We start from the raw sequence: 17,974 nt of genomic DNA on the forward strand, positions 1-17,974 counted from the left end.
TGCATAGATTTTAGAAAATACCAACAGACGCTTACAACTAACTGGTACAGTGAATTTCAAACAGATGGTCAGCAATAATGCCAAGTCCTCTCTTATTTTGATTCCTTTGATAATTATATGATGAGCCTTGATGTGGGTTTTTTTGATAGCTAAATAATCATAATTTACTACCTCCCTTTTTTCAGGAATAAACACAAATCAGTGAATGTGCTGGTTCAGCTCGTTTACATGGGCAGGTTTTTTTTTTTTTTTTTTAATTGAATAAGTCATTCTCTTGGAGTTCTTGTTAACTCTCTCTTGTTAACTCTTCTAAGTTCTGAATTATTTTTAGGAAGCTGAATACTAAACTTGTTAAAATGCAATTTATTTCATTTTCTCCTAGACACCATTTGATGCAGAAAGATTTTGTCCCTGTAGTCTGGTCTATAGAAATTGGGTATCATTTTATACCTATCGCTGAAATGACTCTTGGTCTTTCACGTGATAATACTTTGATTAAACTGATTACAGAAATTAAAAAATTCTCCACATAAACACGATAGAGTAATGATTCTCTACCTTGTCTGCACCCAGTGACTTGGGAAACGTTTAAAACTACAGTACCCAGACTGCACCCCAACACTGAGCCAGAGTCCTGGAAGGTAGATCAGAAACCCCGATTTCCTGTATTAACAATAGACACAAACAAGTTTCACTATGTTTTTAGCATTTTTATACTGTCCCATTTATGTTTTACAAAATTTGAATTGCTGCTGTTAATACCAAGTACCACATGTTTAATGAATTTCTATCTTTGAAGGAATTCTTTTATAATGATAGTTAAGGCTCTAACTATTGATAAGTCTCCAAAAATCTGAGTGGCCGAGGTTCCTGACAATACTTGGTACTCTCAGGTTCTTCTAACGTAGGTCAATAGATGGGCCTTTTGATAATGTGAAAAGAGAGTCAATATTCCATTTTATTATTGAATAATGTTAGCTTTATTATCATAATTGAATACAGTGTGACATAAAATTAAGAGCTTCTGCTAAACTCTGTAAAGCAATGCATGCATCTGCCATAAACAACCTTGACTCATATTAGGTTTTATTGCCACTTCACTGCACTGAGGTGCAATAAACATTCAGTGTCATCTTTAAAAAAGATTTCCTGGGAGTAAACAGGAACTGTCCTCTATAAGAGTGTATCTTTATTTTCAAGGAAGACTTAACTAGTATTACATGGTTTAGCAAAGCACGGTATAAAAGCTACATAGAATAATTTGTCTCTGATAACTGTGCAATCCATTTATACAATAGAATATTACCCACATATACTAACAAACTAAGAAATGATAGGAATGCAATCATTGCATAGCAGAAGCAGACTAATAAGAAATATTCACATCTAGTGAGCAAAATACAGACCAAAATTTAACCATGAGGAGTCTGGAAGGTAAAATGCTCTCAATAAACACATTAGGTTAATGTCCAAAAATAACAAGATAAACAGCACAGAAGTTAGAGCCATAATTTATCTTTATTTTCTATACATAATATCTACACATGATACCAGAGGATGAAAGGTCCTTGGTTTAGCCTTTATTGGCCTAGCTCAAGAAATTTAGGCAGGACCAAATTAAACAATGAAGCACATTTAAATGAAAACCAGAGTTTGTTTAGGAAAACACAGTATATTTTCCTACATCATTGGATAGCAGCTTTTTGAGAAAAACATTGCTCAAAACTCAGATATGGATCCCAACTGTCCTATTTGGCAATTATGCTAAAAGCTTTACATTGTATTATTATAAATGTGTTTAGACCATGACCTGTGGATTCTGAACACTAAATTTATATATCTGTGAAACTCTATCAGACAAAGGAGACTTCAAAAATACCTTCTGCATAAATATTTATCTCTAAAACATCTGGGCAGTAATGAAACAGACTAGAATTTTTATAGGGAGTATTAATGGACCTCTTTTATTTAAAGCCCTTACATAGTATGCCTACAAATATATTGCTACAGTATAAATGAAATGTAATAATATTACTCAATAAAAGCTATTTCCTGTACATTCTTTCATGTATTTTATATTGAATGCTACATATGGTACAGCACTTATTGAAATAGTTGGTATCAGCAAATATAGCAAGAATATACAGTTGATTTTCTAATTCCAACTAATGCTTCCCATTTTTTTTTATTTTACAATAGCCTAAAATAGGAAAATATGGTATGGCAGGATTTGAGCAGATAGCAACTGATCTACCGTTGAACACTGGACAACAGTTTGGAATTATCAGCTTTGTCTACATAAGTGGACTTCACACCCATATGTTTGAAGTACCATCTGCTTCCTTCAGGCTGTTCTGTTCTTAAATGCAGGCTCTGAATGTATTTCCATAGCATTTAACAACATTTTAACAGCTAAGAGTGGTGATTCCTACATGATATTTTAGGAACATAACTTTAAAAAAAGTAAAAAAAAATGTACAATCTCATGCTGAATATTTACAGATATAATTTATATATTCTCTTTTTTTGTTTTCTAGTCATAAATTTCAATCTAAAGCTTTTAATGTAGTTATATAAAAGAATACATTCAACAATTCTAGAGCTTGCAAAATATTTTTGCCCCTCTAAAAACATCTCCATAATAAGAATCTAGTGATTGTTGGATGAATGTGTTATCTGAAAATAGGGTGCAAAATAAAAATTAATTATCACTAATTAATTTTTAGTTTCCATTGAGAGAACATCTGTTAAGAGGATGCTTCATAGAGTCTAGTGGTAAAAGCTCAGATGGTAGCAAAGGAGCCTATTTAAAGCATTTCTCTCCACTGGATTAAATGTGCTCTACAATGAGCAATTGCACCTTTGCCTATGAAATTTCCATAAATTTTAAAATAGCATTTTAACAGCAAAATAATGCATTAGAGATTTTTTAAAAGGAGAAAGAATGGGCTTTTTTTTTCTTTTTTCTTTTTTTTTTTAGCTTTGGAAACAAAAATGTTAAAGCTTATACATCAGCTTAAAATACAAACAAAAACATAAGCACACCATAATTTGTGCAATAAATACATAGATTTTTAAATTTTTTCTTCATTAAACATTTATATTTTATTCTTTTAAACACCTTCACACAAAAATACTTTTGACATATACAGTAGTTTTTTAATAATATTTGGAAATATATATCTACAAATGATCTAGGGATTATAGGTAAGCTCTATTTTTCTTCAACTTTTCCTCCTATCATGGGAACTTCTTCCCCTTCCTTTCCTCTCACGTCTGTCTCCTTCTGATATGGTTTTGCTCTCCTGCGTCTTCTCTCAGAATCCTGTCTCCAAGCTGCATATTCTGCTCTGCTCTGGACTGCCACACAGGGGTCTCTTGTTCTTATGTGAATTATGGAAATAAGGAAACCTTCAAATTCTTTTAAGACAGAGGCAATAAAGCAGATGGGAATCGCTGCATTAAGAACAGAAAGCCATTCCCAGTTCAGGGGACTAAACGACAGAACACAACTATGAGAACCTATTGATGTGGTGTGGGAGCTTTTAGCTGAGGCTCTCTGTTGAGATATGTAGCCCAATAGACTAAGTTAAAGATTCCAAATAGCAGCGGGAAGGCTATTCTTGACAGGCGGTCAATTTTGCTGACACTGTTAAAGGTTTTCTTGGGCTCCGGTGGTTTCGTTTCCGGCTTGACTTCTTTGGGTTCTATGGTTGCACTTTTAGCAATGGTGGCTAAGCCGGGGTCACCCCTGGCCAAGTTAGGGGTGTAGCTTGTTGCTGTTGGAGCGTAAGTGTTGTTTTTCTTAATGAGAGGATCTTTCACCTTCTTTGGCTGTAGAAAGGAAGAATTTGGTTTAGTAAACCATGAGAAGCAGAAGTGTCAGCTGTTCAGCAAAGTGGACCTTGGTTGGGGACCCAAAGCTGAGTTTTATCCAAAATTTTAGGAATATAACAGATGACGGTCTTTGGGGATAAATTAAAATCGTAGATAATATTTTACACCCTCTTTTATCAAGAGGTGGAATCTATTTCATTGCTCATTGGATATACAACGGACTAGTGACTCTTGAGTATTTATTCCTATGCACCCTGAGGATCCTAAACTCAAAAGGCTTGTCAGTGTCAGCCTTGAGTTTCTGGAAATTGCCACTGCCAAGTGAAGAACCTCAGAGAAGATGGCTGAATGGCCAGAGCCCATGTGCAGTGACAGGTCCAGCTGATGAGCAGGATCAGGCATCAGCCTCTGAGAGAGACCCTCATAGATCTTCTAGCCTGAATGGAGTTTCCAGCTGACTGCAATCATGTGAGCAAGCCCAGGTCACACTAAAGAAATACCACAGGGTTGTTTCTAGGATAAAATCTAGCATCGTGAGCAAGTAATTTGCTGTTATTGCTGAACCAATTATTATTTGAATGAAGAAAACTTGATATTCCAAATGAGCAAATAATACAGCAGGGATGAGCTGGGAAGGCAACTCAGTTGCAGACTACTTGCCCAGCATGCGTGAGACTTTGGGTTCCATCTCCATAAATGTAAATAAATAGATAAAAGGATAAATTAAAAAATAAAGCAAGCAGGGTCATTTAGGGTATCTTGAATTCAATGCCTATTCAATTATCTCTGCTCAAAAGTGTCATCTGTGCAATGATTGACATCTAGAGCACTTCCCCATTTTCTTTCATAGAGACAGTCCTAAAAAGTGATCATGATTTAGAACTATGCAATTCAACACAGTTACCACTTAACCATATGTGCTACTTGAAATGTAACTAGTCTGACTTGAGACATACCATAAATACAAAATATACAAAAGATTTTGAAGACTAAGCATGAACACAATACAATGAAATAGATTTCCTTAATAATGTTTCATATGGATTACATGTTATAAAGCTAATATATTTTATTTACTGAAGTATATTATTAAATTCAATAATAAAGTTCCCTTGTTTGTTTATACTCTTAAATTGAGACTATTAGAAAATCTTAAATCACATATGTGGCTTACATTTTTTGGCTTACACTATATTTCTGTAGGACAATACAATTCTGAGAACGTGTTTTCCATTCTTTGGTTTGCACTGAATTATGCAAACATTTATAAAGAGAAAATATACCTGTCTTTGACTTCATTGAAAACTGGGGATAGTTCATATTGCAAACTCAATTAAATTAAATCATTACAGCAAAGAATTTATGATCAAAGTGATCAGGCTTGGAAAACAACCAAAAGACAATGATTTTCACATTATAAAATTTATAGTAGACTTGATGCAGAAGGTATTTAGGTAAGTTCATTTGCTTCTAATGTCAGACTGGTTAAAACTGTTCTCAAATCTCAGAGATCATAGATGAGCATATTCAAGTAGAAATGTTTACCTTCCTATCTCTCTTACCTCTCCTTCACTCTACCTACACTCCTACTCACCCAAACAACCTCTCCTTTAAACATTAAAATTATCTCTTCACTTTGTCATTAACACACACACACACACACACACACACACACACACACACACACACACACAAAGAATCCTCACTACCCGCCTCTGCATGCTTCATCAAATTCCCTGGGCCCAAGTATTCCAACCTAAAGGTTGAAAAAGGCATAACAGTGAACTAGTAAAGTCTTTACCTTCTCTGGAACCACACTTTTGCCATCCCATGCATAACCTCTCTTGGTGAAATAGTTTACTGTGGCAAACTCAATCAGAGCCGAGAACACAAAGGCATAGCACACGGCAATAAACCAATCCATAGCTGTTGCGTAAGCCACCTTAGGGAGAGAATTCCTGGCGCTGATACTCAAAGTTGTCATGGTCAGCACAGTTGTTACTCCTATAAGAAAAGAAATTAAGTGTGTGGGTTCCTACTACAAAATTTCATGCCCGGAAATCAATCTACTTGTGCAAAGGGAATCAATAGTATCAAGGACCAAACATGGATTTTCTTTCGTCCTAGTTTGGTTTGGGATGAGGGAATACTAATTTAACCCCATTTTAGGGTGTGGTTTATGGTATAGCAGTTCTAAGGGGGACAGTCTGTCAGGGAGCTTATTAACAGGATCATGAATTGCTCTAAATGGGCACCTTATACAGTTTCTTAGGTAGCATAGGAAATAACATTTTTCACTGTACCCAACACTTGAAATATAAATGATAGATCTTCAATGCCTTGGGTTCATTAAAAAAAATGAGTTCTTCAGTTTTGTTTAATATTCTGTATCCCAAGTGTAGAAACTGGAAAGCCAATGACATCTTGGTAATTGATAGATAATTAAATAATTTTAGATAAAGATTTGCCACATTAATACATCTTCTCTTACAATGTTTTGTTCTGATTCTAAAATTGACTCATTTGAAGAAAGTCTTGGAACCAATGTATGCATATATAGCAAGTTACATAAGTTTATATGTATAAAACCTTATACATATAAAATGTTCCCTTTATTCACAGAATAAAAGTTTTGTTCCTTTCTTATGGTCAGACAGCTAAAAGGTAGCAAAACTAAATTTTGAACGTGTTTATCTGATTCAAATATCTAAGATTTTTTTTCTCCTTTTTGCTAATGCTGCCTAATCTTTCCTACTCTGCAACTTTAAACCATGTGATTAAAATGACCCATGTTTAAGGTCAAAGCATTTTCAAGCCAGTTCTTTTTAGTCTATTTAGATAGTCAGATGCACTGGCATGTGAAAGATGATATCCTTTAATGTTCATTCAACAAATCAATGCTGTTAATGTCAGCCTACTATATGTAATGCACCGTATTAGATATAAGGTACTACGTACAATACTATAACGTCCCTTTCAAGGCATTTGAAAATGCTTAAAAACAATTCAAAATAACCTAGTCATAAGAGATCGTAATCCATGTCATTGGAAATGGCCAGACTTTTTCTAATGACTAGCCCCAACCTTAGTACTTAGTAGGTTTGTAGACACTGAGAGGGACCCCAGTCTCCACATGTGCAAAATGGATGATTAGTTCTTCATTCTCTTTATTGTCTACACCACCACTGAATTTCTCCAAGGGAAATTTCTGTCCAGTCACTCACAAGATTTTTAGATTTTTGTGAGAATTAAATGCAATATTCAAAATAATTTTAAGTATTTTCTATTACTCATTGCTGTGGAAAGTACTGTCATCCATGTGTGTAAAACATAAATTTGTGATTCCTTCTTTTGATTCATTATAGAAAATTAGTAGGATCATAGAGCTTCTAGGTGGCTAATGTTTTAGGTTGCTTTAAGTTGATCAGTATTCTTTGGTTTTTCTTGGATTTCAAGGTGGATTCCACTACATTAGGAAGTTAAATTATTAACTAAAAACAATGAGATTTTTATTTTTTATTTTAGACACATGGTTAGGGTTGTAAGAAATAGATCTTTTTTTAGCTCTGGAGGTATTTCAGAAAAACTGGGGGAAATGTCAATTTTATGTAATTGACAAACAGTTTAAGAAATATTGGCTGGGGAACTGCCCCCAAATTTGCATATTGATATTAACTAGAGCAAATAACAAGGTAATTAAAAGTCAGTATATTTGGGGAACACAACAATCCAGTTTCTAAGCTCAATTCTATAATTGCTGAATGACCTTGGGAAAAGTGTCTAACAATCTTAAGCTTCTGAGTTGTTTTTTTTCTTTGCTAATTGATTTTATTAAGTCTAATGCAGAGGGATAGTGTGGCGTGGATAAGAAATAAGATAATGTAATAAAGTGTTCAGTAATTACTCTGATACTTACTAAGGGCAAAACTAATGTTTGTTTTTTAATAAATCTCTAGTAAAGTTATTTTTTAAAAAATTTTGCTTTATGTAGGCTGTGTTCAGAACTAATTTGACAATGGGTATTTCACCAAATGTATCCATAAATCAAGATCATTCATGAACAGCATCAAGAGAGGGATGGGTATGTTTGTGGTATTGCAATTCCTGCTGTAGAGAAAAAGAAAGGAACAAAAATGTACTTTACAGCTTTTATATTCCAAGAATTAAGCCTGACAATTTATATAGTTTATTTTCCTAATTTAATTATTTATTTTAATTTTATTATTGTTGCTACTTTTTATGAGAAGGGCTCTTGCTCTGCTGCCCAGGTTGACCTCAAATCCCTGCATTCAAGCATTCTGGCTGCCTCAGCCTTCAAAGCGCTGGCACCACAGGTGTTTGCCTGGCATCATTTAAATCTTTAAGTAACACTACTTTACTTTCTTGTCTTTTCCCTTCAGAGACTGTGAAAGCTCAGAACAATGAAGCAACTTGGTCAACATCATAGTGCTGGTAGGTGATGAGATTGAACCTATAACTTGGATCTTTTTGGAGGAAAATTTATATGACAACATTGCCTCCAATTAAAAGTGAGCACATGAAGCCAAAAGTATGATCTTTTATGACATAAAATAGACTTCAACTTTGTTGAATTCTGGATTCCTTTTAATACAGTGCTAAAAAAGTACAACATTTTTTAGTTTTTTTTTTTTTTCCTTTTAGTATTTCTTGGAAAACCATTGATTCACTCCGGGATCTACAGAAATCAGAACAACAACTGAGTTCAGATTAAAAAGATAGAAAAAAAAAAAAGAATAGAGGGGTTGGGGTTGTGGCTCAGAGGTACAGTGCTTGCCTAGCACATGCAAGGTTCTGGGTTCAATCCTCAGCACCACATAAAAATAAATAAATAAAATAAGGGTCTTGTGTCCAACTACAATGAAGAAAGAAAGAAAGAAAGAAAGAAAGAAAGAAAGAAAGAAAGAAAGAAAGAAAGGAAGGAAGGAAGGAAGGAAGGAAGGAAGGAAGGAAGGAAGGAAGGAAGGAAGGAAAGAAAAGAAAAGAAACATTCATTCTAAATGGTCTAGGAATATTGCACTTGTGATTTCACTGAACTTAAACATTAGAAACTTATAACTTGATACACAGAAATACTTGTCACCACTGAGTTTATAGATATGTACTTATGTTCACCAAAAGGGCACCAGTCAATTGAAATGTAAGATTGTTGAAAATGTTGAGAACAATGTTTATGACTTATAGACATTCTGAAATGCTTTGGAGAATTTCCAAATAGAAGGGGCAGTATTTGTTGCAGTGAGAGTGTGAAAGGCCAGCATTTAAAAAAAGAAAGAGAAAGAAAAAAAGAAGAAAAATATAAAAATATATATATTCACTATATTGCTGGGCTATTTCTTCAAAAATAGAATAAAGCAAAGCACATAAAATAAATAAGTTGTGTGATCCAATTTGTTTTTTATTTCCTGGTGAATAAAAGACTCAAATGGTATATACCAATAGAGGCAAACATCTTCCCAAGAGGTCAGTCTTCAGTAGCTTCAATCATTGTCAATATTGACAAATGGTCATAAAGAAAAATTAATCTGAAATGATCTGTTCTTTGTCTCTGCTGCTAGAAATCATTCTGCATCTTAATTTAGCTGTGGGCTTAGGCTACCATTGGAACACCAGAGCATGGATTTGGTGGTTTCCCACCTGGAAGAATTCCAAGTTAAGAAGAAAGTCTCTTTTCTGTCCCATGTGGCAGAACTGCTTTTTTTCTCGGGTAACTGACTTTTTGCTCCTTATACGTTATGGAGGTTGATACAGGAATCTATGCACATGGATAATCCTCTCTTTAGATCATGAACTTCTGAAGTCTATTTATTTTGTAGCACTGGGTTTTAAACACAGCAGGTACCTAGATGGCATTTGTGGAGTGAGCCTGGATATCTGTATCATTCCCTAGTGAATATGTGCTTATTATTTCTAAATGAACAATGCTGACCACACAACCTTGCCATTACAGCAAGATATCGCACAGGTGACAATATTGCATCATAATTAAGGGCCCAGGACCCAGAGCCAAGGGCCCGGGCCTGACTTCTCACTCCTTCACCTAATAGTTACTGACTTTGGATAGGTCACTTAATCTTGTGTTCTTGTTTGTCGTGTTTGTATAATAGTGATCTTGGTGGTATACAGGATGCTTTTAGGGTTCAATAAGATCACAGGCTAATTGTCAGGGACTACCCTTTTTATGAAATGCAAGCTCTAAAATGCTACATTAGATCAGTTTTTCCCTTAGAAAAAAAGAAAATAATTTAAATAATTCTTCTCTAGATTACCCTTAACTGGGAATATTGAAGCTAATAAAGGTTTTCAATTAAAAAAAAAATTATAACTCTTCAGGCATGCACACATTAGGTAAAGGTCATTAGTGACATGGTCACCAGTGAGTCTCCGGACTTAAGGCAATCCTGTTTTTATATACATAAGGAAGAAATTCTGTTGATGTTTCCTAAGATTCCCCCAAAACTGCACAGATACATGCTATGAATTATAAATACTGTTTTCTGTGTACATGTGTTTCATCGAGTATGATGTTTTTTCTGAATGCTATGTGAAACTATCAAATCAAATGTTCATGAATCCCATCCATTCACAAGCAGTAAAACAGTTTGCTATTTAACAATGTTATTTTTAACCACACTACCTTAGGGATGGCATTTCCGTGAAACTTTCCATTGTATAACTTTAGATTTGAACACATAGCAATCTTTTTTTTTTTTCCTTGAAAGGTCACAGACATGGCATAACTTGCCCTCCAAACCTTGGCATGCATGTCTTGACTGACACTTACCAAAGACAGTTCTTGCTGGTACAGACTCTCGGTTGAGCCAGAAGGAGACTTGTGACAGAATGACCGTCATTATGCATGGCAGGTATGTTTGAATAACAAAATAACCAATCTTTCTCTTCAAGTGGAAGTGAGTAGTCATAACAACATATTCTCCTGGAGGGTAAAACAGACAGTGAGGTTGAGCAATTTGACCTTGAAAAGAACCTATTCTGAGGTTTCCTATTAGCAGCAAAGACCTGGAGCTCAGACACATCCTTTCTCCATGTGACATTCAGTCCCTGGAGAGAAAAGCTTCCAAGAGAGAAAAGAGACATTTTAAACAAACACAAAAATGGCTCTGTGGATGAGATGGAGGCTCCAGAGGTCTCATGGGTATCCTTACCAACTAACACTGCTGTGTCACATATTTAAGGGACAAACTCTGAGCATATATTCACACATTGGTTTTCCTGATCACAAAGGCAATGCGCTAGGTTCTGTGACCTGCATTAGGGTATTTTAAACAGAACAGATATCCAGGGTGACCTTTGCAAAACAGACTCAGGCTGCTCCTTAGCTGCTCTGGTGGGCAGATCAGTACAGCTGAATTCTACCTCCAACACTTCTTTGGATCTTAGGTGAATAATTTAGTCCGCCTGATCTGCAAAATGAGGAGCAGGGTAGAATTTCATAGTTTTTTATAATCTATATCCTGGAATCACCTGGGAAGCTTTAGAAAGATTCAGTTGTTCCAGTCCTACTACTTTTACAAACCACTCTTTGAATTCTCAGGGAAATCTGGACTTATAATCTGTTTTTCCCCCCACTTCTGGGGATCCACTTGCTGGGCAGGTGCTCTCCGACTACCACTGAGCTACACCCCAGCCCTATACCAGCTTTTGAGCTTGGCCTGCTTCCTAAGCTGAACTGGGAGATGGTAGCATAGGTAGGTACATTCCATGGTCTTTCTATCCTCCAAATCCTGGCTTCATTTAGAGGACCTAAGCAGTAGACACAACCTAAATTGCAAGAGGCTTTTATTTTCCTTCATGTGGTATATTTTCAATTACAAATCTTGGAAGTGTTTTAGCCTGATTCACCCAGAAGATATGCTTAGCTCTCTGTGGGTGGGCAGGAGAGAAATAGATGTGTTCTGGATAAGAAAGCATCACTCTATTTAGAACTCCTCCCCACCTTTCTCCTTCTTTCCCCTCCAAACTTCTCCCTTCTTGAGTTAGCATCTTTATCTCAGTTCATGGGCATCTGATCTCAGTCCCTATACTGGGAGGGCAGCTGCTCAGGAACTTTAATCTACAAGACTAAAACCTCTTCCTCATCTTCCAGCTGCTGACTTCCTTCATTACAGCTGAAATTAGTGATGTCCCTATTGTCACTATAGTACACTCTCGATTCCTGCTTTCCTTTTATCTCTCGTTCTCAATTTCTTTTGCTAACTCATTGATAGTTTCCACCAGAAATTTCTTATTGAGTTGTTCATATTTATCAGACGTTGGTTTTCTTATCTCTTAAAAGCAAATGTGGGGGTTCCTGGGTTTGCTTGACTCTGATAATGTATTTTCCATCTCACCCCTGCTCCTACTGCTACCTGTATGTAGGTGTACAGATGGCTGACAAATCTACATCCTTGTGAACAGGCTCTCAAAGTAAAGAGATATATCCCCAAATCCAAACAGGACTAGTCTCAAATTTTCTGTACTCCCAAGTCAAGGCTAGACAGTAGCTGTCTCACAGATATTGACTTCTCATTGGCACCATCAACTATGTTTAAAATTCATATTAGCTAACTTTTCACAAAAACAGTGAACAGCACATCTCTGTCTATTGCCTCAGGCTGAAAACCAGGAGTCAATCTTAAATAACAGAATGTGCTTTGGAAAGACAGGAAGAAAGGAATCTGTTGGTCAAACAATTTCAGTGTTACCTGTGTGGTATCTTGTAATCTGACCCTGAATATGTCATTGTCACTGCCCTTATTAGCTTTATAAATTTATTATAATAATCTATTAACTATCATATGTGCCTCCAGTTGCATATTTACTATAAGTTTCCCTAAACTTTCCTGTAAAGTGATTGTTTATATGTGATCATGTAGTCTCATTTTTCCCACCAAAAATATCTTAATGTATTCTCATTATGATGGTTGATCCTAGTTGTCATCTCTAGTGGACTGAGAGACACCTAGAAAGTTGGCAAAGTACACGTCTGCATGTGTCATTGAGGATGTTTCCAGACACCATTGGAATATGAGTCAGCAAACTGAGCAGAGAACCTGTCTTGAATGTAGGTGGCACCATCTAATAGGCTGGGCCCTGGATGGAACAGCAGGTATGCATAGTAACTGTCCTGCAGGGGTCCACTTTTGCTGCTGCTATTACTCCCCCAATATCAGACTCTACCTTCTTCATACTTCAGATATGGACTTACCCCAGTACCTGCATTATTGGTCTGACCTATACTGAGACTTCCAGGTTTTTGGACTGAGCAGCTTTGCTCCATCACAGGCTCCCTGCCATGATGTTCTACGTCACCACAAGCCCAAAAGCAATGGAGCCAGCTGACTATGGACTGAAACCATGGGCCAATATCTTTCTTACTTTTAAATTCTTTATCTCAAATATTTTATCAGAGTAATAGAAGACTGACTAACATGCCCACTATTCACATCAAGGATTCCTGACCTCTGCACTCTTGGAATTTTGTACTAGATAACTGTTGTAGGAGACTTGTGTTTTATATATTGCACAATGTTTAGCCACATATCTGTCTTCTCCTCACTGGTTGCCAGTAGCAAAGGATGATTTTCCCTTTCCCTATCTATGTTCTTTTCACACTAAGGAACAAATGCCTTAACCCAAATTCAAACCTCTCCACTGCATACCTCTAACACATATTACAGGGATTTGTCTCGACACACATTTTCACATTTCACTATCTTGGTCTACAAGACTCTACTTCACATATTCTGTGATGGAATATTTGTTCATTTGTGGTTTGGGCCAAACACAAACACCAGGTCGTGAGTGAAAATAGGAAGACATGTTCTAACGGAAAAGTATATTAGCTTGGAAGGCTATGGACTTGAGTTTAAAATCCAGATCTGCTATTTTCTTGCTATATAGCCTTGGGAAACTCATGCAAGCCTCTATTTTCTGATCTATAAAATAGTGGAAACTGTGATAGAGCAGAATGAAAACTAAGAGATCTAATTAGGATGACACTACAAAGCATGCTAAAATAAGTTTCAGTTCCTTTCTTAATTTTCTTCACCCCCCTCCCAAACAGAATTGAAGGAACTATCAATCAGAATCAGTGGAGCTACTGGCAGAAAAGATGGATTCATTGTTTACAGATGCAAGTCACCAGTGCATTTACTTATTTATTTCATCACTGTTATTAATGGTCAGACTGGCTATTAACCAAGCACTTCTTAAGTGCTTTATTTATAGCTCTTGTTTATATTTACAATAAGATCTCAGACTTTGTGTTTTAGTTATTTATATGTATATTCCTCCCACCAAACAGAAAGCTAACTGTGCACAGGGCACCTCCTTGGGATACACCATGACCTCACAGATTGTCAGTATCTGGTTCCTATCAGTGGTGAAAAGGTAGCTTAAGGGCTCTCCATCCCTACACAGTCTATGAGCGTCTCTGTCTGGAAAGGAAAACAAAGCATTAACTAATAATTGCCTTTTATATTTTTTCTTATGTACTTCTGGTGATGTCTGTAAGGTCATTTGAAGGACAAGTAAGTGATCCAAGTTTGAGGAAAAAAAATGCAGAGAACCAGTTTCCCCAGAGTTTTCATCTAACATGTATTCTTGGGTGGACAAATCCATGTTATAATTCACCATCTCAGGGTACACATTATTATTCCTAACCATTCACTCACTTGTGGCCTGTAAAATGTCATTAGCTCAAAGAAAAAAAAAATTCCATCTTCCCTATAATGTCAGTAAGAAGAATGTCTACATCTACTCCATTATCTTTTGTTATTGGAATCTGGCATTTTTGTGAAGATTGTGAAAAGAATATGATTTTTTGATATCTAAAGAGCCATTATTTGACATCATATTTATTTTATAAACAACCTTCATTCCCTAACAGATTGGAGAAAGAATAGAAGGGCTTTCAGTATTTTGAAGCCTTCTTTCTAAACTAAATGAAAACTAAGAAGTTTATTTATTGGCACAAAACTTTTAGATAAGGGGAGGAAACGATAGCAACATCAGAATCAAGTTGTAATCATTTAAATATGAAAGGAAAAAAAGACAACATCAGAAAGCCCCACTCTCCTATATTAGATTGAAAGAGTCTAGACAATAAGGGCTTATGCGCTAAGCATGTCAATTTCTTTTCCTCTAATTCAAAGGTCTAGAAGAATGGCAATTCAAATATCTTTGCACAACATCTATCCCTGAGGGAAGCTTGTAAATTATATGTGACAATGTTTCTGATATATTACAATATAAAATTAAGGAAAATGGAAGAAAAATAATGGGATATAATTTTGCAAAATGCTATTAAGGGCTTGTGTAGAGCTGACTTCTAATCTTTGCTTCTTCCAATGTTAGTTACTAAAAGATTACTACCTTGCTTAGCTTTACTTGGCTTCAGTTTCTTGACATGTCGAATTCATGAGACAGTAGTTAGCTATCCTGCCATGCTTTAAGGCTAAAAACAAATAATAGATGTAGAAAAAAACAAAAATCCTAAGTCCTACACAAATTAACAATGTGAAGATGGAAAAGGCAGCTGTATATGTTCTCTCCAGCTTGGTAAATCAAATGTCCAGATAGTGAATAAAATTTTATTGGGCACTGATTCCTTCTACAGCTATCATGTGCCTTCTAAGTTTTTAAAATTCAATCTTTTCTATAAACACGATTCTTTAAAAAGAAATGATGTATCATAATATTACGGATGGGTGGGGTGGCTGGAGGTATTTTAATAACTGCTTCAAATGGTACTGAAACAGAAATAAGGAGAAAGAGAAATAAGGAAATAAGTCTACAGTGCTGGGTCACTTCACCTTTCTGAGCCATTTTTCACGCTTGAATTCTAAAGTGACTGACCAGATGACCACAGTCTTTTTTTTTTCCTCTAGATCTGTAAGTTTATAATTATTTCCCTGGAGATTATGTATGAAGCTTTTATAAATGGTAGCCCTTGAGGTGCCTGTGGTGAGTGCTGACCACCACTGTCACTTCATGATCAAAGACAGTTGCAGTCCTCATTGTTTTGACATTGTAAGGTCATCCTTAAATCAACTCATTCAGAGGAGCCTCTTGAGCTCAGAAAAAGGGCTCCACAATTCTTCTTAGCCATTTTATTCTGAAGATAAATAAATGATCGTCATTCAGGAGAAACAGCTTATTGCCAAACAAATCATGATTTCCTTTAAAAAAATTTACTTTGGTGAATACAGAGAGCTTCCAGTCAACATTATGTGCTTCAAAAACCTTTTATGTCATTGCATTCTCATTGTTTTCTTTACACCAGTATCTTTCTTATGACTAGTGGCCAATCAATTTTTTAATGTGTAAGTTACATCTCATGCCCTTGAATCACTGTTGTCATTTTTGAATGAACTCCCCTTAAAACTTTGCTTAGGAAATGTCATGTGATGAGATGTTAGGAGAAGGGTTCTTGCCTAGAATCTGGGTCCAAACTTTCTTCCCCAATACTTCTAGCAGAAAAGACCTCCTTCTCCATTTCTTCACCACTTAACTTTTGTACTAGCTCTGCCATGACCACAAATAGTAACATCTGCTATTTTCTGCCTGGTTTTTACACAGCAGACCTTGTTCCTAGTGATTGACATGCATTTTCTCATTTCAAATTCACAATAGTTCATGAAGCATATACCAACTATGAGTAAAGATGAATAAAGATACGAGAATATTTGCCAAAAGGAACAATTCATTAGTGCTCAAGCCCACAATATAGCCCTTGTTACATAATTCCGGAATTCACCTCCCTAACTGTGCTTCCCTGTATCACATGTCTGTGTTGCCTCTTACTCTTGTGCTTTGTAATTGAAAAGTACACTCTGTAGCCAGACAGCTCAGATCCAAACCACAGATCCTCCTCCTCCCAGCTGTGTGATCTTGGAAAACTAATTAAACCCTGCTGTGCCTCAAATTCCCATCTACAAAACCAGAATAACAATACTGCAAAACCCCTAGGATTTCATGAGGATCAAAGATGAGAATACTGGCTATGATGTTAGCTACTTATATCACTCAACCAGGAGCTTCTTGAGGGTAAGGGCTGTGTGTCTTTCATCTCTCCTATCCAGGCTCAATCACAAGTTGGAAGCAATAAAACATACACACACACAAACACACACACACACGCACACACACACACACACAAAACCCAGATTGAAGGAATAAGTGGATAAATGAATGAGTAATAGAAAACTATATTGGATTTGAAAGCCCATGATAATTTATCCTTTCTATGTGCATATAATGATTTTGCTCCACCAGGTGAATAAGTATTCTTCAAAGTGAGACACTAATGAATTTTCTTCCCCTAAATTTGATGGCAGACTCCAAGGAAGGGATTGCATCTCTAATGTGTTTGCACTGAAATAAATAAATATATATAGTGTTAGAATTCCCATCATTTCCCCTTTGGTGTCAACAAAAATGACTGGAGATATTTTGACCTGGGATTGTGTGCTTACGTGTTCAAATGTGTGCTGGTGGCAGGCGAGCAGGACACCCTCTAACCTTGTCAGAGGTGTCTGAACTCATCATCCCCCAAGGAGAACTCCAAGGAAGACAAAGATGTCCCTTATCTACCCATTCTCATTGGGAGGCTAGCTCTTATCATCATTTTCTAGTCTTCTGGTAAAAAAAGGGAAGGGGTATTTCACTCAATGCCAGTTATCTTAGTGTTTTCAGGGCTACACGAAGAGATGTGACATAGAGCACTGCAGACCTTACACCGCTTCTTTGTTTCTTCCCCTTTAAATCTACTTGGGTGGATTATTGATGAGCTGAATTCAGTGTCCTATTTGGAGTTGAACACATGCATCAAACTGAGCTCCTATCCTTGAGATATTATTCTCCCTCTTCCCCAATACTCCTAAGGGAATAACAGGGGAAAGTTCCTGTTTCATACAGGCAAATTAGCTGTCCCATCACAGAGTGACCACTTCTGATAGACCCAATTTTCTTTCTTTTTTCTTTCTTTCTCTTTCTTTCTTTCTTTCTTTCTTTCTTTCTTTCTTTTTTTTTTTTTTTTGAGTAACTGAAATGCAGTTAGTTTGGATCCTTAGGAAATGAACTTGGGATGGATTAGGATGTGGCTCAATGGTAGAGA

At 36.1% G+C, this 17,974-nt stretch overlaps 1 protein-coding gene across 1 annotated transcript in view; it reads right to left on the reverse strand.

The window, feature by feature from the left end:
• Positions 1 to 1,020: 1,020 nt before the first annotated feature.
• GABRA1 (gamma-aminobutyric acid type A receptor subunit alpha1) overlaps positions 1,021 to 17,974 on the reverse strand; it is a 53,940-nt gene continuing 36,986 nt past the window's right edge. The window contains exons 8-10 of the mRNA XM_081308049.1: positions 10,640 to 10,792; positions 5,639 to 5,841; positions 1,021 to 3,834 (exon numbers count right to left, since the gene is read on the reverse strand). Of these exons, the coding sequence (XP_081164175.1) occupies positions 3,523 to 3,834; positions 5,639 to 5,841; positions 10,640 to 10,792 (668 nt within the window). The 3' untranslated portion in view covers positions 1,021 to 3,522. The remainder of the gene's footprint in view (positions 3,835 to 5,638; positions 5,842 to 10,639; positions 10,793 to 17,974) is intronic.

This window comes from Spermophilus citellus, assembly GCF_964194105.1.
Source record: "Spermophilus citellus genome assembly, chromosome: 1".
In the NCBI taxonomy this organism is placed as follows: Eukaryota; Metazoa; Chordata; class Mammalia; order Rodentia; family Sciuridae; genus Spermophilus; species Spermophilus citellus.